This window comes from Micropterus salmoides, unplaced genomic scaffold, assembly GCF_014851395.1.
Source record: "Micropterus salmoides isolate LMB-PRFRI ecotype aquatic unplaced genomic scaffold, ASM1485139v1 Ms_hic_scaffold_23, whole genome shotgun sequence".
Lineage (NCBI taxonomy): Eukaryota > Metazoa > Chordata > Actinopteri > Centrarchiformes > Centrarchidae > Micropterus > Micropterus salmoides.
In genome coordinates, this window is record NW_024041484.1 from 8005740 (window position 1) to 8026564 (window position 20825).

A 20825-nucleotide genomic window follows, 5' to 3' on the forward strand; every position below is an offset into this window, starting at 1 on the left:
AGGGGTTTTGGCGCTCTACCATTCTTCCATCGGCTGGAACAAAACCATCACGACTCAGCAGAAACATAAACACCTCAAACACTAGGGGTGCACACTAACAAACGGGAAAGGACACATCTTTAATTCATAAGCTCTTGCAATGCAGGAAAAGATTTTCAGATATGCTGAGGCCCGGGAGCTCCACGTAGCCGGCACTGAACGATCTGCTTTGACTGCCAGGAAGCAACAGCCAGGGCAAGACACAGCACATGCCACGGGCACGCATCAGACAGGAAGTAGCTGCTTAATGTCAGAGGATATTTACTGTCACTGGGTGGGCTGTTGCATCCTGCAGGGCACAGCTGCATTGCCTATAGAACAGCCCCATCTTAATGGGCAGTAAATACATAATGAAGCGCTGGTGGCAGCGAATAGATGCAGTGGTTGAGAATCCATCTTTACCCTGGGAATCTTCTCCTTGTAATCTACTGTACCATCAGAAGTGTTTTTGTCTTTTCTGCACAGAAAAGCAGCTGCATGTTTTGAACCAAAGGGGAATAAATGTTCACAGTTACTGTTTTTATACTCAACCACACACAGCCGGGCGGTCAGCCCTCCAGCTCCAACCGCCATCCCCCTGTGCTTGTAAATCCCCTCATCTTAGTTTGGTCATTAATACAAACTGTTCAAAGTTCAAATAAAAACACAATTTTATTTTGAAATGACAGGATTGCAAGAATCAAGAACATGATATTAAACCAGCTGGAATCAGGTCTTATAGGTGTATATCCTGCACACCCAGTACATCATTGACATCAGAAACTTGGTAGTCTACAAGGTCCCTATAACGAGCCCTTATGGTTCTGAAAATGCTAGAGGTCCTGTATATTTATGGAGCTATCTTCTCATTTAAATTCTATTGGCATGGGTATTTTCCAAGTGGGAAACCCCCCGGGTCTGAAAAGTGAAGCCAACGCGGAAGTTCCTTAAACCTGCATTCTTTCTAATGTCCAACACGGGGCGAGTCCAGTGTTTGCAAAATAAGTCAGATTGCATAGTAGTAGATGATAATATATGCCTCCTTCTCACCTGATTTATTACCTCAGGAAACACTTTCCTAATGAGCTTCTAGTCTCCTTTAATACCGCATGATGTTCATCAGTAAATTATGGTCCCATTTAGAGGCAAATAGACAATAAAGCAGGGTATGCTTTAGGGAGAGGCTACCCTGTGATTGACAAGTCACTACCATGGTGACCTGTCAGGTGCAGCAATGTATATTCCTCCACCTCTCTTATCCAAATATGGCGACGGCCAAAGTGCCAAAATTTTGCATATAGTAAAACTCAGTGCTTGAATTAATATCTTAATATTCTTACAGTTATGTAAATCACTCCATGAAGGCGGATAATTTCAGAAGCATAGTATAAATCATTGCAGATAGTGTACAAATCAATTGAGCTTTAAGTGTAAATCACTGCATTTTTTAGCAGGGCGAATGAAAAATCAGGGTGCATAACTACAATGAAATCTCACATTAACATGCAAACATTTCCACTGCACTTTGTCAGGAAACACAACAGGAGGCGGTTGCTAGTGTATGTATACTGTGTGTGCGTGAGTTGAGGGGAGGTGGGATGATTTGCAGGCCTAATGTCACAGGAAGCACCGGCAGCCATACTAATCATTTTTTGTGCCCTGCCTCATTTCACTGAGAGGCCCAACTCGACAGATGGTGGCGTTTTAAATTCACTTATGAGACAGACGTGCAGCTCCAGCAGTAAGAAAACAAGGCCATATCCTGCAAACCTGAAATTAAACAGTGTGTCTGTGTGCAGTTAATGATAATATTACATTTATTTTCAAGGCACAGAATCAATAATGTTGAAAACAAAGTACAACAGTTTGGGAAATGTCAAAGTTTTTAGTTGCAGGGGAATCGTAGTGTTAAGCAAATTAACTACACAACACAAAATCTGTGCGTTAAATAATCAATAACCGTACACCCTGAATATTGTGTGAAACAAAAAAGCTTACACACCACAACCTCATTTACAATTTGTGAATAAAGCAATAAATTTCACAACTTATTTTTGAATATCTGCAAGGGATTTTGTCACCCACTACTGGTTGGGGAGCTATGCCGCAGCATCTCTTTCTGCAATAATTACTAGTGGTTTAAATTAATGTTATTGTGATGTATAAACTTTCCTGAGCTATTTTAGTTTCTATTCAGCTGCACATTTTTAATATGCACATAAAAAAAAAAATTGAAAACCTGAAAAGAATGTTACATATTGGTCTGTTTGAGTTGGTGATTTGTTAAAAGCAAAATGCGACAAAGTGCAGTGGAAACCGATTTAGTGAATAAATCAAAGTATACAAAGCATCTCACTTACATTTCGTGTAATTAACATTTCCCGGTTACTGTAGATTTTTTCTATTTGACTGGTTTTCTGGCCACTCTAAACCTCATTCCACACTTTCATAGATATTATTATTATATTTAATCACCAAAATGACCCAAAGCATTCGGCATGAGCCCCATCAAGCTACTTCTAAAGTCATTATCCATTCCAAAAAACATAACCACACCTGCACTCACTTCACGTTTCTCACTAAGCAATGACACATGAATCACCTTTCTTTGCTTTTCGGACTGGGGGAGAAGGTGGAGAAGGTTGAGAAGACATCATGAGCAGGTCATCTAATCTGCTAGATTGGTAATGGTATGGTGATGCGCTGGGGGGGTAAGACGGTGTGCTGGGTTGATAGACTGATGTGGTGGGTTTATAACCGGATGTGGTGGGTTTAGAGACTGATGTGGTGGGTTTATAAACGGATGTGGTGGGTTTATAAACGGATGTGGTGGGTTTATAAACGGATGTGGTGGGTTTAGAAACTGATACGCTGGGTTTAGAAACTGATACGCTGGGTTGGGGCGCTGGTCTCGGAGCTGGTACTCGTCTGGATGCCAGTGCAGACGCAGCACCAAATATGTCATCGAACAGGTCTGTGGTCTTGTACTGCAGAAGGTACTCAGGATAGATCTGGTGCTTCTCAAACACAACAAAGATGGAAGGGTTTATGACGTCGTCTACGCAGCTGTCAAAAAAGTTTATGTCCCCTCCGTCCTTGGAAGGAGGGCGGCGGTAGTCGGAGGACCCTCTGGTGTAGTCTCCCACCAGCAGCCGGGAGATGAACATGGATTTGACATCAGAGTCACCGGTGTAGCTGTGGGAGTATTTGGCATCCCGGGCAAAGTAACTACCTGGGTTTCCACACAGAAAGAAATTAAAATTGGGGGTTGTTGTAATGGCATTATATCGTATGTGGAAAGACTGCAAATAACTACAATAATTAATCTCCAAATTATTTTCTTGAAGAAATTATTTGTCTGGTCATTGTTTGAAGCTGAAATTAGCAAATATTTAGCATTTTTGTTTGACTATTGACTCAAACAATTGTTCGGCCAATTTATTGATTAATTGACAATATTTTTTCAGAATATCAATTATATTGAAATGAAATGAAAGCTTAAATGCCAGAAAGTTTTTGGGCAAACTGTACCTTTAATTTAGTTTTAGTACCTTTTATTAAATAAATTAATAAATTTGTTAATTTAATTTTAGTACCTTTGTACCTTTCTTTGTGAAGTTAACATTTTCGTCTATGACAAAAATGTGAATATTTCTTCAACTCACCTTTGCCAAAAGCAGTTCCATGAGTTCCACAGATTCTCCAGTCAAAGTTGGTGTGGCAGATGACATCTACATGTTTAGAGTCAGTGCCATGGAAAAGTTTTTTTTCTGTCACATTCCTTCCACCGTTGTTGTTCTTCATCTGATTTTTCTGCCTTTATTAAGAAAAAAAGAAAATTAAGAACTTAAATCAAGCAGATGCATTCAGGAATGGGAGCTATCTTAAATAGAAAGCGAGCAAACGCTAGCCACCATAGCTGTAGCAGCCATACCCCATAACTGTGCATTAAAGAGGTGGTATTATGCTTTTGGGCGTTTCCTCTCTCCTTTATTGAGTTATATCTCTTTTTTGTGCATGTAACAGGTTTGCAAAGTGAAAAAGCCCAAAGTCCAGCACAAAGGGATTTCCCATCTCCCACAGAAAGCTCTGCTCTGAACCGCTTGAAAACAGCTCGTTTGTAGTCCAGCCCTTCACTTCCTTTACTTTTGACGTCACAATGAAAACGCGTCATAAAGCTTGCCAAGCGGCTAGCGGGGGTCAGGTACGCCCTCAAACCAAGCTAGTCTGAGCGGAGGCCCTGTGGCTCGACTCGCCTTTGTTTGGGTTTACATAGTAGAAATGTTGTACCTGTACCTGCTTCCAGGTACTTTTTTCGTATTACCTCACCTCCGTCGAGGTTCCAAGCCAGCTGAGGGATACTAAAATGTAACGTGAAAACACGACAGACTGCTGATTGGTCAGAGAGAATATTTTAATATTCACTGCATCATCATCGCGTGGGCCAGACAGGCCAGCAACAGAAAGTTTTATATTTTACAATTTTCGTATGGAATTTCATCACTAAATCCACTTCTGAGAAGTTTTGAGGTGAAATCAGCTGTGTAGATTTCGAATATTGAAAGTTTTACGAGAAGTGATGGCGGAACAAACATGAAAATCCCATACGTACCACTGAAAGACTTCCCAAAGAGCTTTGTTCTGAATCCTCTCGATGCTGAGGATGTCAAAGCCTCTCATGGTTTTACAGAAAAGAGCTTCAATCTCCTTAAATTCATCTGAGGAGCGCAAGAGGGACACTCGCTGGGAAACACACAGAGAAAGTAAACACAGTTTATTTTATTATGAGACAACACATACTGAATGATCTACAGTAAATATCTAGCAACACTAGGAGGTAATTCCTGTGATTGCTCGTTTGAAAGATTTTACATTGCATGCATTGTTGCCAACCATTTTCCAACGCAAAGCGTCTCGATGGACTGTGACACAAACTGACAGGCTGCAAGTTCTCCACAAGGGGGAGCTGCTGCAGCCAATTAGTGCATGTTTTGCTTTTATTACAGCTGCTCAAATTTGCAGTGTTTATTACAGCTCTTGCCTGTCAAGACTGCTGCTCTACATTTGTCTGTGTACAGGTGGTGACAATGTGTGTCCTTGTTAAGATTTCTCAAAGTGTTTTTTATTCCTCCCAGTCAGTCACTTCTCTTCACTTTATTATTTAAAATTTTTGGTTATTGTAAAAAAAGCTAAAAAAACACCACCAACAAAAGACCAAAACCAATTGTGGGTTCATCAGAGATATATGGTTGTATCTTACGACTACCGCTGGGCACTGTGTTTTTTGTCAAATGTTACTGAAACAGGAGCAAACAGTGGATTTGTTAGGGACTATTTTCAGCAGCGGATTAACACACATTTGGATTATTTAGAGTAGCAGGACAGTGTATGCTGGATTGAGTCAAAATAAACTACAGTGCCCATGTTCATGATAACGAAGGAACATGTCAGTGAGTGTAACAGTGTGGCATGCTGAAGAGTTTTCAATAGTTTTGACAATAAAGCTGTATGACACAGAGGAATAATCTATGTCAGACTTTCACTACACTCACTACTGTTTTCAGAATATTTGTTCACAATAAGGAAAGTATAGGTTTCGCCAGCCTTGTCTCTTAAAATTAACTTGCTTGAATAAATGAATCAATATAGAATCCTTGTTTTTTGTTTTTGAAAAAAGCTTCATTATTGTTATAAATTACTGCCCCCAATTACTATCTAGTAATTTTGAGTTTGTAGTGTATTCATGATTGAAAATGACAAAAGATGCAACACTGCATGGATTTCCCCCCATTCTATCAGAAAATTACACCCAAAAGACAAGCAATTAACAAATACACACAAAGTAAATTATCACGTGCATTTGGCTACTTCTAGTAGTTTTTCAAAAAATATTAATAGCGTGTACATTCACGTAACTCCTAAGCCAAGACAAGAATGTTACTGAAGCAGTACTTTTAAGTTGTGTTTCTTATGCAGTTTGATGTGTGGCGTATTCACAATACCTTGAATCCTGTTTGAGGAACCTGCGTCTTGTCCCAGGAGTCCGGTATAGCGGTGAAAGTTTGTTGACCAAGAGGCCTTCTGCTGTCAGAAAGCAAACTAGGATCAGGTTTAGTTTATTGTGAGGTAATTTAAATAAAATGTTTGTTTTTTGGCTTATGTTTGTTTAAAAGGTGGAAAACATAAGTGGGACTAACATCGTATATATGAGACATCATACCTCACTCTCCTTGTTTGGACATCAGCTGCAGAGGCAAACCGTGGCCGTCTTTTCACAAGCCTCTTAGTGCCATAGTGCTTGTTTGTTTGTATCATGTCTGTGGGAGGGAAAAATTTACATGATTATAATACAGCCTTTACAATATTTGCTTTAATGTCTGCACACAACTGTAAACTCAGAGATCAATTGCATAATCTTTGTTTACCCTGGAAACTGAGTGTATATGACTGTGAACCTGCGGTGAACTCCACAACATCTTTCTCATTGTCCAGAAACCTCTGCTCCAGTTTGGCGCTGTCCATGTCTGCTGCTTTGTGTCCACCAGTCTGCCGCACAAGAAAGACAAGTCTGTTTTTAACTCAAAAAACATCTACATATTCAACTGAAATGGTAGATGACCAATCAGGAGCCAGCTTGTACGGTATGCGGATAAGAGATTATCGCCTACAGAATCTGTAAATTTATAAACATGAATTTCAGTGAAATTGTTGTTTCCTGCAAACAAAACTAGCTAGGGAAACACAAGTGCTTTTAAAATTATTTTATTTGCATTGTTTGTAAGTGTCATATGAGAAGATCGACCCCACTCTCATGTATGTCGCTAGCAGCCGGTTAGCGTAGCTTAGCATAAAGAAAGGAAATGCGGAGAAACCGCTAGCCTAGGACTGTTTGATGGTAACAAAATCCGCACACATAGGACAGGCTAGCTGTTTCCATTTGTTTTCTGTCTTAACGCTAAAATAAGCTAAGCAAACAGGATGATGGCACTAGACTCATTGTCTTTAATTCCTTTGTTGTTGCTTAATACCGAATTTCTTATTGTCAAAAAACAACATTTCTTTATTTTTACCAAGCGGGAAGCTTCCGGTTAGACAACTGATGTGGACGAGGAAGTCCATTAAACCTGCATTCTATCGAACGGCCAGCGGGGGGTGACTCGTCTGGTTGCAAAAAGAAGTCCGGCTCCATTAGAAAAATAGTAAAATGACCCTACTTCTCTGCTGATTCATTACCAATGAGTTTATGGTCTGAATCCCTAGTTTCAAGTCTTCTGATGTTCATTTAGTAAATTATGGTCCTATTTAGAGGAAAATAGACCATAAAGCAGAGTATGCTTCAGGGCGGGATTATCTATGATTGACAAGTCATTACCATGGCAACCTGTCGATGCGGCTAGAGTGACTTGTACCCATGGCACTGTGTAAATTTAACCAGCGCCGTTGAAAAAGCTTTTTAGGAGTTGGCTGTTCACTTTCTCATTTAGTTTTAAGACTTTTGTTCGCTAGACGAAATTGTCTGCCCTGTTAAAATGACAGTTATTGTGAATTACAGATGCAGCTAGATAAGCAAGCTAGCTAGCTCCACCATTTCGTCCAAATATGGTCACATCCGTTGCTGCTGGTTGCAGAAATATTTATTGTAACATTGTTGTAATGGATACTGCTTGATATGAAATTTATATTTTGGTATGATTCTCAAGTTTGGTGACATGTAGTGTCAAAATTTGTTGAAAATGTTCTGTTGTGTTGAATGAAAATTAGAAGTCTACTGTTGACCACAGCTCAGACAGTTAATACAGTTAACATTTCATCATTCTTCCTTGATCCATTTATTAATCTCCATATTTAGCTTTTTTTAGACCGTAAATATCTCATGTCTCAGAACACAACGCAATTTGAATTTAGAACAGTAAATTAAAGTTTAAATCAATTATAATACTATACAGTTACTATACAAATGCACAAAATGTCAGAATGTGCCTTAGAAGTTCAGTGCTTGAATTCATGTGAATGGATTGTGAGAAACAATGTGAATATGATGAACCTAACCAGATACACAATTAGATTTTCATCAGATCCTGGGCTTTTACCCGACACTTATCTTTTATTCCTAATTTATTTTATTTTATGCTTACACGACGCTCTGAAAGTCTAAAATCTGTAATTTCACGTAATGTTCCTTTCAAAAGTGTAAACCTGGAGGACAAAACTGTTAAGAAGGGCTCAGCTTTAGAAGTTGCGAGAACTGATCAGCTTTAGCTGAGGGAGCTCCAAACGCCTTTAAAACTGTATTTCTTAATTCAACAGTCCAATACGAGCATGACAAATTCAAATTTATGCAATCTGGCAACAATCTTCGCTGCCGCTAATCTCTTTCCTCAGAGATGCTGCCACGCTGTCTGATCACACAGCTCAGCCTGTGTTGCGTCATCTCTTTTGATTTTTTTGTATGGCTATAGAGCCATAAAAGATTAGATTAAAACTTTAATGATGTGCATGGATGGCAGCTTTAGCAACAGAAGAGAGCAGGTAAAAAAGAAACGTCTATCATAAACAAAATCGGGTGAAACAGAATATAGAGACTTGCAGGGTTATGTAAACACGCAGTCGTCAGTTCAGCGCAAGATTAGTAGATCATGTGTGGGAAGGATGAAGTGGGAAGTTCAATCCTGGTGTGATGTGAGTTTTTAAATTGCTGTCCCTTTAAAAGGCAGAATCTGACACTGCTCCATTCCACGACAACTGTCAATGTCGACATGGACCCACCCAGCATAGCTCATATAGCTGATTGGAAGGCTATTACTACAATATAAATTCCACTTCAGAGCAAAGCTTGGACAGCCTCACTTCTTACTCCATCATGTGCAAAAGTTACTATAGGAAGTTTGCTGCAGGGAGTTGTTGTCACTACAGCGGCATTTAGGGTTGTGGTACGCCTCTAAAATGTCACTGAAATAGGAGGTAAAGTGGCCATTTTTAGCCTGAATCAGCTCTACTAACTCCGCTTGCAGAGGCATGTTGTCAGTGCGCATATCTTCAATGAAACTGTTGCCTGCTGCTGCTGCTTTTTCAGGCTGTTCCTCTGTTTGCTAACACTGTTATCTAGTACAAACTGTTCAAGGTTTCAACAAGGGATATTTATGACAGAAAATTTATGACAGGGCATTATTGGAGAGTAATGACTTCAAACCTTGATCAGCCTTAAAACGGTCAGATAATATATGGCTCTAATATCAGTATTGCAGATTGGGGTAGCATCCCTATTTCTGCCATTGTTACTCCATTGTTTTTTAGCTTTATAAACTAATATTATAAAAAAAATAGTAAACACGTCTTAATGTAATTGAAAAAAACAATTTAGTGTGGCAATATGACCTTCAAAATGCACTAACTGTTTTTAGGCCAAATGGGGGCAGAGAAAAAACTGTAAACACTTAAATGTCCACCTGATGAATGTAGGTCCAATGTTCACTCTCCTTTTAGCTGTGCTGACTATATTTTTATACCCTTGAAATTATTTAGATTTTGTGAACAGATGTGCACTGTGTCGTACTCTAAGCCCCCCCCGTGAAAATTCCTGGCATTCCCTCACGTCTGCATTATCCACCACTAAAATAAACGTTACTCACAGCGTACATGTTCCACTTTCCGAACTCATCCTCCCAGTACCAAACCCACTCAGTGGTGTGGATGAAGGTCGGCTCGAGCAGAGAGTTAACGGTAGAGAGTCGTCGCACTTTGTCCAGTCCACAGGTCATCGTGTCAAAATGCACAGGTGGGCTGCTGCTGCTACTACAGACATCAAATTGAGTAACAATTAATTCATACAATTCAATTCACACACAAACACACACACTAGTTTGCTGTAACATCAGATCCATATTGGAGTTTTCCCTATCCAATGAAAAATTACCTTTGAACAAACAAAGGAGGAAAACATATTGTTTATTTCTTGTAATTATGTAAAATGTATAAGTTGTCTTCCCGGTACAGCATGAGTGATTAACAGATCTTTAATTGTGAGTTCATGCTATACCAGTCAGAAGAAAAATATGTCCCACCCTATTCATCAAGTGAAAAATATCTTTCTCTCCACCACTAATATGTCATTTGTTTACAGCGAATAATCTCTTTCTGCTTTATGTCCCACCCATCAAACCAGTTTTACATGGAAATGCACTTAATATCTATCTTATTCATCAGTTTTCTAAAAATAACGTTGAAAGCTAACGCTCTAATTTTACTTGACAGCTTGTGGACTCTCAGTCTAAAGCGTGCGGTTTCAGTGCCACACCCTGCCTTAAAGAAGATCGCTGTAGATTCATATACTGTACAAACACAAGAGTGGTATTGATCTCCTCATTGAACTTGTGGCAAAGAAGTGAATAAACTATTCACTATTTCTTTAAAGAGCAATTTTCTCAGTCTGAGTTTCAGAGCCCACAGATGGCGTGAGTAATGTTTCAGAAGGCGTTGCCTCTTTAGCAGGAAAAAAAGAACAGGAAATACTTGAAGTTAAGCATGAAAGTGATCTTCTTTAAAAGTGAAACCCTACAACTGTAAACTGGTGGTTATACACCTTGAGATGGTTGACTTTAAGAACAACTTTTCCCCAGGAATACAATCTCATTAAATGTCTGTAGAGTGTACCTGTATGTGTTTTTAGGGTCACAGTAGTCCTTCTCTATCGTCTCATTATCGGGCAAGGCGTTCCATTGATCATCCTTTTTGACCTGCCATCGGTATGGCATCTTGTCATGAGCTTTAAAACACCGGTCTGAGGACACACCGGCCATTAAACAAGATTAATGTCACCAGGATCAAACTTTTTGTGACAATCACTCTAAAGAACACATAGCCATTAATTATATTACCATTTCGCATGAGGATCTATGATCTATGATGACTACTCACCCTCATGTTTACAGTGTCCTTTGATGAAGTACATGCATATCTCCGTTTTATCTAAAGGAAATAAACAAAACGTGCATTACTAAGTGTTGTTTTTTTGTTTTTGTTTGCAGAGTTCTGTCAGAAAACAGTTGGAATGAAAGCTGGTGTAGTTTACCTCTCACAGGCCTGGGCCTTTCTCGTCTGCGCTGTCCATCACCGCTGTTTGCATCATCGTGGACGGAGCGGGTTGGCTGCAGCGGCTGATGGTCTCCACCGTGTCCTCTGACCGCTGTTGAAGTTCTATTCCGATTTCGTGTCCGGTTTCTGCTCTGACCATCGTCGCTGCTCGCGTCAGTGTCGTTGGCAGCACCAGAAATGTCACTGGTGGAAGAGGTCAGTTGCAGCCAGTCACCGCTGCCTTCGTTTGGTCCACTGTCGGCGAACAGATCGAAGAAGTCACTACAGCTGTCACTAATGGAAGAGCTTCGTTGCGGCGGTTGACAGTTGCCGTGGTCTCCTCTGTTGCTCCTGTTTCCTCTGTTGCCCCTGTTTCCTCTGTTGCCCCGGTTGCCTCTGTTGCCCCGGTTGCCCCTGTTGCCCCTGTTCCCTCTGTTCCCTCTGTTGCCTCCTCTCCCTCTGTACCACTGCCTTTGTTCGAAATTCAGACCATCGTCGCCGCTCGCATCAGTGTTGTCGGCAGCAGCAAAGAATTCACCAATGGATGACTTTGGCTGACGCGCCTGACGGTTGGCCCTGTTGCTCGCATCATTGCTGTACCTCAAAGCCGCTTTATTTGCATAGACAAACTTCAAGGAGCCAATGAGGCTGTCAGGCACGCCTTTATCCAGCAGGCTTTTTAACGGCTGTGGAGCGTAAAAATCATGATTCTTGGAGCAGCTGCAGTCGCGGTTCAAGTACTTCTCACAGATGTGCAGTCTCTTGCAATCAAAGCCTTCCTGACACCGGCCAAACTCCCCGTCACCATTGTTGTAATCGTAACATATCTGGTATAGGGAAGATAAGACAAGAAGGCAAGGTAGTTACAATCAAGCAAAGCAAGGACACACGGTCAGAAAACAACCATCTGTTGTAATATAAACATTTTATTTTCAGTGAACAACATCTTTAAGAGGATATATACAGATATTATCCAGCTAAAGATAAGTGTGTAACAAAGTCAAACATTTACAGAATCAGTTTACCATTCCATACACTGAGGCAACAGCTTTTAGGCTACATCCACACTATTACTTTAAACCAAAACGATCTCCATCCACACACCAGCGTTGTATCTCCGCTGTTGCAGAGGATTCGGCGAAAAAAGAAGGTAATACTACAGACGAACGGAGAATTGTAAAGGACAAATGGTTTGCACGGACAGACAACGCAGGTGGGCTACTAATGATTTTCACTCACACTGCACCCTCTCCTTATTCTTCAAAGGACATCTAAGTGCAGGGCTTAAAGCAAGAAAATCTTATGTGCCTAAAATGTGTTCTGGGGTTACGACAAAGACGGAGGGTCGGGGGCAAGAGTGTAACTTTGTGTTGAAAAGTGGTGAGGACATAGGGACTTAGATTAGTGGTGTGATGATACACTTAGCTCACAAGACATTGAAGGAATCTTAAATGTGGAAATATATGATGTGAAGGGTCTGGGGGTCCGCCCCCAGAGAAATTTTTAGCATTAAATGTTTCATTTCCTGCATTCTGGTAAATTTCTTTGCCACCACCTATAATCAGTGCTTGATGTGGGGAAAAAGGGGGTTGGTATGAAGGGCTGGGCAATATGGAGAGGGCAGGTCCCGGTACGCCAAGGAGTAAAATGCTTCACCGGTGGATTACATTCCGATAAAAAAAAGCCTTGTTTTGTTGGCAAAGGTCCAGACGATCCAATCCAGTAAAATATTTAGTCCAAAACGCATTAATATATCAATAAATACACACGAATTGCTGTTTTATATCAGCCTAACTGCAGTTAGCATGTAAAAAAAAAATAAGTGGCTACATGCTAAACTTTTGATTGACAAGATGTCAATCAAAAGTTTAGTTGCCCCAATAGAATCTTCCATGCCCTGTTTACAGCCTACAATAGCCAATGAGTGTCCAGGTAGTTGGGAAGTGCCAGTCCCCTTTCTTTCATGTATACACCGAGCCACCAATTGTGCTGAGGACTGGCGCTTCACACACTCATATTATATCACATACCAGTTAAAAAAATATAGGGCATTTATAAAGTGTTGCGTTTATAATTTTGTTCAGTGTAGCAACAGTTTGCTAACCCACCACCTAGCCAATATTAGTTATATTACATGTGTGTCAGTTGTTGCTCTATATCATGGCATTTGCCATGTTATTGGATTTCTCCAGAAGTTACCCAAGTGTGTATAGGGCAGTCGGAATGTGTGTGCGGAATGTGTGTGTGGGTGAGCAAATGACTGCGAGCGAGCGGCAGAAAGTGACTGTATAAGTTAGCTTAGCGGACGAAAAGTCAGTTGTCAGTCTGGCAGTGAATGTACATGTAGGTGACAGTGTGTCCGTTAATAAAAGTATGTCTGTTGTCCAACTGCGGGAAAAGTGAAGGCTGTTGGAGCTAGCCAACATCTCCTCTGGGCTTCCGGTCCTGGATGCTGAGCCGGAAACAGTATGATTTATGGATGTTATGTAACGTTTGTTAAATTGTTAGGAAGTAAGGTTCATTAGCCGCATGTCATTACTTTTTTTTTTTTTTTTTTTTAAACCTGTCCTGCCCAGCAGCCTGGTATAGAATATAATGACCTGGATACCATATTGTGCCACACAGATTTTACTTTAACAAGTGAGTATTAAAATACTCCTTTGTCTCTTTTATTATTTATTTAAATATGTATTGATTTATTGATTTTGAGCCACATGTCATTACTACCTACTTGTCCAGAGATGGGAACATCAGGCACAGGCTTAGACTAAACTCTCTCCTAGGGCTGTGCGTTATGACGATAGGAAGATGCCTATCGTTAACAATTGTGCTCTCTCGTTAATTTCGTTGTGTAGCAAATTCCACACTTTACCATAATATTTCTCAAAGGGGACGGCGCTTTGCACTGCAGTGAAGCTAGTTTTATGTTGGAGATTCGGAGTCGAACATCTAACTTGAAACTCAAAACTTGCAACATCTGTGGCATTGTGCTGTGTGATGGAACTGCACATTTTTGAGTGGCCTTTTATTGTGGCCAGCCTAAGGCATACCTGTGCAATACCCATGCTGTCTGATCAGCATCTTGATATGCCACACCTGTGAGGTGGATGGATTATCTCGGCAAAGGAGAAGTGCTCACTAACACAGATTTTGACAGATTTGTGAACAATATTTGAGAGAAATAGGCCTTTTGTGTACATAGAGAAAGTCTTAGATCTTTGAGCTCAGCTCATGATGAATGGGGGAAAAAACAAAAGTGTCGCGTTTATAATTTTGTTCAGTTTAGCAACAGTTTACTAACCAACCACCTAGCTAATATTAGTTACATTACATGCGTGTCATTGTTCACTCTATATCATGGCATTTGCCGTGTTATTGGATTTCTCCAGAAGTTACCCCACCTTTATGATGCAGAGAAATAGAGTAGAAATAGAGTTAATGTTGGAAATTAACTCATGATATTTTATTGAATTTACAAAAAAAGTTCTATACCTGGATATATATTGTTATTGGAATATGAAATTACCTATATCGGGATATGAATTTTTTTGTAATATCGCACAGCCCTACTCCGTCCTGTACACATACTGTACATCTTGATATTTAAAATACATTATTTTCAGATGAGTCTGAAAAACTCTATTATGAAAATAAATTAAAATGGTGACCATAGAGGAGCTGAGATTAGTAAAGAAAATTAGGGATGCTAACTAGTCTTTTACAATAGGAATTTCTTTTATATTTTAATGTACAAATGAAATGCTTGGTATTTATGCAGAAGGGAGTGAATAAATAAATATGCTGGTTCTCACATGTTGCCTACATTTATGTTAATTTCTATAATAATAAAAGCTGTAAGTCATATTAGCATTCATCAAAAACTAACTAAATGACTTTTCCCAGATCTAATGGTTATAGTTCATCTTTTTACAGGGACTTTTTGGGTGTTGTTTACTAATCATCTGCTCTAGCTTTCCCAACTTTTTGTACACAGATGTGGTAATAATGGTCCAAAATGATGTGAACGTATTTTTGTTTATGCACATCCAGGGTGCAAGCGCATAAAAAATGTTTCCTTTCATCTCTGCTGCTACAACTCCGTCTTAAGGGAAACACTAAATGAGATTTGTATGTCTGCATGTAGTCAGACTCACAGGAGGCAGGAGCGTGTTGTCGCTCTGCATTAGCAGTGTGCACAGCTCCGACCTGCTCAGACTCTCCAGCCCGTGCTCTCTCAGTATCACCTCATTGCGACCAGAGTCCAGCTCATGGGAGAAGTTGCATCCTCTCCTGTTATCAAAGAACACAACATGCACAGTTCAGTCACAAGTTGTTGTTTTTTTTTTTTAAACAGTTCCGGCTTAATGTTTTGTTTTAGCAAAAAGGATATATGATGAGTGAATATAAAAGTAAATTATGTGTTCATGTGGTGGCAGGAAAGTCTAACATCTAAGTCAGTTGTTAAATAGTGCTGCTGAAAAATAAAGCCAAGTATTTAGTAACACATTTAATCAAATATGAGTTATAGCAGTGGTTCTCAAACAGGGGCCCTGGATGTTGAGCTGTCCTAAAGTTGCATGAATGATTCATGTGGTGACATAAACAAACAAAACTGCTCTGATGCTAGCAGGCATATTTTGATAACCAGAATCTTGATTGTTCCCCTGAATTATTGAAGATTTGGGGGGAGGGGCGTGACGGACAAAGTTTGAGTTTTATGTTAGCTTAGCATTAACGTTAATCCTGAAAACAGGAGTCCACACCATTGCCAAGCGAAACTACACTTTTTTGCACCCAGCCAAGAAACAGTCCAGCACTTAACTTAACACCCATAAAGGCAAACCCTGTAGTTTATAAACTTTAATATAACATTTTTAGCTCTAATTCAACATGTTAGTTCGTCCGCTTTGGCGGTAATGTGCCTGGAAAGCAGGTTTTGTTTACTATGAACAGAGTCAAGCTAAGTTAACTGTTTCTAGCCTTTGAGCTAAGCTAAAATAACCGGCTGCTGGCGGAGGAGGCAACTGTGGTGTCAGTGTGTCAGATATCTTGTCCTTGGCTGTGTAACTTAAGTAATGACTCGCTCCTACCTAACTACCCAGGCCAATGTCGACATGCACCTAATACAGAGAAAGGGGTACTCCTAGGTCTGCCAGTGACCTGAACGTGACTTGTGTGTGACCCATATGCGTAGGAGCCATTATACATGAGGGAGACATGCCCCCCCCCACATTTCAAAATCTATGTTTTGTCCCCCTCACTTTTTTTTTGGCGATTTTGGAGACGGCTCATAGCCAGGCGGTTTGAGAGACTAGTTAATCAATCAATCACATAATTCCGCATCAGACACATTAAACAGTTGAAACGCGGACAAAAATCACATAGGCCTATAGAAAACATGCGTCAGAAGGCAAATGTGGTGCTGAAAAGTTAAGGGAGAAAAAAAAGAGTTTGCTTCAGGTTCCTTTTTTAAAACTGCAGCCTACTTTTACTCTTTACTCCAGTATTTTCTGTGGGCCTGTAATCTACTTTTAATTTTGCTACATTTTCCATTCATACCTTCATAACTTCACCAGTCTGTAATCTGCTATAGGCTTCGTTAACCAAATGAGCTGTCAGCCAGGCTGTGTGCACGCAGTTACGCAGAAGAGCGCCAGGTCTCCTTTGTGGTACAGAGACGGGCGCTTATCACAGATATGAATGAGCTGGGCAGATGTAAACATTTAGAAAATCAGGCAAATACCTTTTCAGTTTAAGGCTTTATTGTTCTACTGAAATCTAGCGAGCGCACACCATGGCACTGCTGGCTTTCACTCAGCAGCTACCAGCTGTTATTTATTCAGGAAACAATCATTTTTGAGATGCAGAGAGAAAGAAAATATGGTGGATAAAACAGTCCTGTTGGGCTTTATGCATGAGGCACAGCTTCCTATGTATGTAGGTTTACTCTGCTTCAACAAAGAGCTGCTCTCGTGTTATTGCCACAATCATTCTTTGCGTTGTAAAGATTATTTAGATGCTTTAGGAATAATCAGATTGTTTTGGCAGCCTGTGCTACTGCAAAGCAAGAGGTTTGATTGACTACATGTCCATAATAAAATTTACATGCAACAATAGTCAGCTGGGCAGCAAGATGATATTTTAAAGTGATCTTATCAATACCTTCATGGAGTTTTAAAAAAGGAAAATAATTATTAAACAGAAATAGCTAAAGATAATCAGCCAGCAAAGCAAATTGCATTCCCTAGAAATCAAATCAAACCTGATGAACAGCAGATAAAATATATTATTATCCTTTTACATGAGTAGGTTTGTCATTTTTGTCTTTTACTTTTTCTTGAGTAAAGATTTTGAGTACTCCACCCGCCACTGGCCAGCAGCACCAGTACAGAACATGACATGGTGAACATGAGACAGACAGCAGAGATGAGGTCAATAGCAGAACTGTATTTTAATGGCTCATTTAGTTATGTACTCTACTTGCATAAAATTCTCAAGAATGCAATAAAGACCCAGAGGCCCCAACAAATGCTTTGTCTGGAGAGCGGGTTGACCAGGGACAAACTCCTGGGCCACTTTTTTGCTTCTGTCCGTGACCATCCCTGACATTAAAAACTTGTGCCATGAGGTGTGTATGTGTCTCTGCTACGTGTCCATAAATAATTTGAAAGTAGTCAAAATGTTCACACAGAGATGAGCATCCTACAGTATTTTAAGAGGAAGAGGACAGTGGACATAGGTCACAGGAGCAGGAGTAGAAAAAACTGAGGAGGACGAGCTTGTAAGTTGTATGGATAGCTACTAGACATAGTAAATTCTAAAACTCACATAGTAAAAAGACTTTGTTATTCCAATGGCATGTCATCAGAGTTTGCTTTGAAGACAGTTCTGTGTTCACAAACATGTGTTGCAGGGAGAGTCAGGGCCAAGTGACACAGGAAATATCACAGACAGCTACATCAACTGTAACATTAGGATAACTGAATACATTTGTACTGTGGCTACATTAACTAGCAGCTGTTCCATGTTTTTTTATGGTATGTAGTTGGTTTTGATCTAGTTATCTTTTACATTTATTCATTTAGCTGACGCTTTTATCCAAAGCAACTTACAATTGCTATTTATGTCAGAGGTCGCACACCTCTAGAGCAACTAGGGGTTAAGTGTCTTGCTCAGGGACACAATGGTGGATGGGTCACAGTGGGAACTGAACCCAGGTCTCTCACACCAAAGGCATGTGTGTTCTATTCTCCATCTTCTGTCACTACAAATACCCTCTTTCAGCCACACTAATAAGTACATTCTGTTTCCAAAAGTCATTAAAAATGAGCATGTAATCAGAATCAGAAGGAGCTTTATTGCCAAGTAGTGTTTAACACATAGGAGGAATTTGTTTTGGTGATGAGGTGCTACATGTAGACAAACATACAGTTGACAATGCAGTTACATAATAATATTAAAAAGAATAGAGAACAATAATACAACTATTTGCAGACCATTTATCTATCAACTATTTAAGTGCTTTATTTAATAAAAAAAAAATAATAATAATAATAAATAACCTGTAGGCCTACCTCACTTGTTACCCACCCACAGTGAGTCCCCTTTAGGCCAGTTCCTTCACAATGCCAATGTTTGTTCTGGCTCGGTTTGTTTTTTACCACCGGTGAGTGCCATGGGACTTCGCCAACAGTACGTTATGTGAATGCATCAGGTGTGGCGAGGCCACACATAGAAATTTATAGGCTATAATTACAAATTTAGACAATAAAACGTTAATTTAAAACAACATGTATTCGAAGGAGTCAGCCTGACTCACAGGCCTCTCTGGCTGCATGTCTAACACCAACAACCTCAGGCAGACAGGCCCCTTTAACTTGACTCACATTAGGCCTTGTACAAGCAAACATACTTACCTCAGCTGAGAGAACTGACATGATCCGATGAAGAGGAAGTTTTTACACAGGTGTAGCCCCTTGCATGGTCCCTGACAGTCTCTGGTTCTGCACAGTCTCAGTTTGGTCCTGGCCACCACCTTCGGCTGCCCGAAGGGACAGCACGACGCAAATTTGTCCTGGTTACAAATGATGTCCGAAACATTGGTTGAATCAGGAACATTAAACACCAAATAATCAGTTTCAACTGCTCCTTGATTGGCGCAGATAAACTTCAATATTTCCGACTCCTTCATTTTGACGCTCTCCCTGTGTTTCCTTCCAGCCTCGGACAACACAGAAACTGCAGACTGAACGCTGACTTCCCGGAGGAGAAAGGATCAGTATCATTTCTGATGATTGGAAACCGAAACTCAAATATGTTCAGCCTGGGTTTAATGCTGTAACGCAGCTGCCGTCCGCTTGGGGGCGCCCCTGTGTTACCTCACAGCCCTTCAGCCATGTGAGGACAGAGCTCCCTCTGCTTTAGTTCAACATTAGGGGTAAATTTCTAACTAATATTTTAAATCTGAAAAGTACCAGAAAAGTCCACATTTAATTGTCCAATATAATATAATATAAATGTATCATATTTAAAGACAGAATGAAACTGAAATGTCACTGCAAAAACACACTTTGTTATCAAATTCAATCATCTAAGTCAAGTGATACTTTCTGCCTCTGAGGACCGCCTATGTCAGCGGGTAGCAATTATTTTACTTGTTGCAATGGTTTAAAAAAATAAAAATGATGTATTATTAATCCACTGGCATCATAAAAATACCATAAAACATGATTTGATCATTTAAATGCTGCAATCTGTATTTTATGTTTCTGAGTACAGAATGTTATCGCTTTTCTCTCACTTTTATTTAAAAGTGTCTGTAATCTGATTACTGCTTTCTGCAGTAGGTGTGTAAGATTACATTTGCCACTTTTGAAATCCCATTAATGTAATCCTATTAATGTAAAATCTGTCTCACTCCATATGTCACCCCTGGGGTTCCTTAACTTTTTAAGAAATCACTGCAATTCGGTACATTTAAAGTTTTATCCTTACAGCTGCCAGAATTATTATTTGTTTGAGAGTCTGAGAACAGAATCAAGCCCAGTTTCCATATCAAAAATACAACAAATTTGAAATTAATACTTTAGCATGTAAATATAGATATGCCTGTGAGAAAACATAGAAACAAACGCCTGGACCAGTGATTGAAATGTAAAATCATTGCAAAGTTGATGAAAACCTAATCAATTATTTTGTGTTTTAAATCCTGTCCTTATTTTAAATATTGTCACATGTTTATTCATGGTAAAAGAAATCCTAATTACATCCACTATCAATGAATAAATAAAGTAAAATGTGCCATGCCACAATCCACTCATTCACCAGGTCTCAATTTGCAGCATCCACATGAATGTTCGTCATCCCTCAGCTTCACTCATCTTCATTTGCCATGAATTTTGAAGCTTTGAATCCAAATTCATTGTTAAATCCTACCTGGAAACTCACAATCTAGAAATGGGGCATCTCCATGGTCCAGTAATCTAAAATGCATTCCATGTTATCAAGGAGGTCCAGGCTGGGGCACTTTATCGCATCCACCGACTGGTTTTTAACCAACAGGAAATCATCACAACACTTTCTTTTGGGAGTATAGTGATCGAGCCAGAATAGTGTCAGAGACTTGGAGAATCCATGCCAAGGAGCACTGAAGCTGTTCTGGAGGGCCTGGTGGCCTGACACCTTACAATTTTCTGTTGTTAGGTTAGTAAATTTAGCTCTGTGCGCCATCTGTGAAG

At 39.9% G+C, this 20825-nt stretch overlaps 1 protein-coding gene across 4 annotated transcripts; it reads right to left on the minus strand.

Annotated features, from left to right (window-relative positions):
- Nucleotides 1–664: 664 nt before the first annotated feature.
- si:ch73-252i11.1 (uncharacterized protein LOC553517 homolog) lies at nt 665–19382 on the minus strand. Of its 4 annotated transcripts, none has more exons than XM_038738954.1 (12): nt 19005–19382; nt 15243–15378; nt 11087–11915; nt 10933–10983; nt 10669–10795; nt 9648–9807; nt 6444–6564; nt 6239–6335; nt 6021–6102; nt 4631–4761; nt 3684–3835; nt 665–3250 (listed from the first exon to the last, which is right to left on the minus strand). In XM_038738954.1, the coding sequence occupies exons 1-12, from the start codon at nt 19277–19279 to the stop codon at nt 2598–2600; spliced, it is 2814 nt and encodes a 937-aa protein (XP_038594882.1). In that variant the 5' UTR covers nt 19280–19382; the 3' UTR covers nt 665–2597. The 4 variants fall into 4 exon arrangements, with proteins under 4 accessions (XP_038594882.1, XP_038594883.1, XP_038594880.1 ...); XM_038738955.1 differs by having other exon boundaries at nt 6021–6099; nt 19005–19381; XM_038738952.1 differs by having other exon boundaries at nt 9648–9810; nt 19005–19380.
- Nucleotides 19383–20825: the final 1443 nt, after the last annotated feature.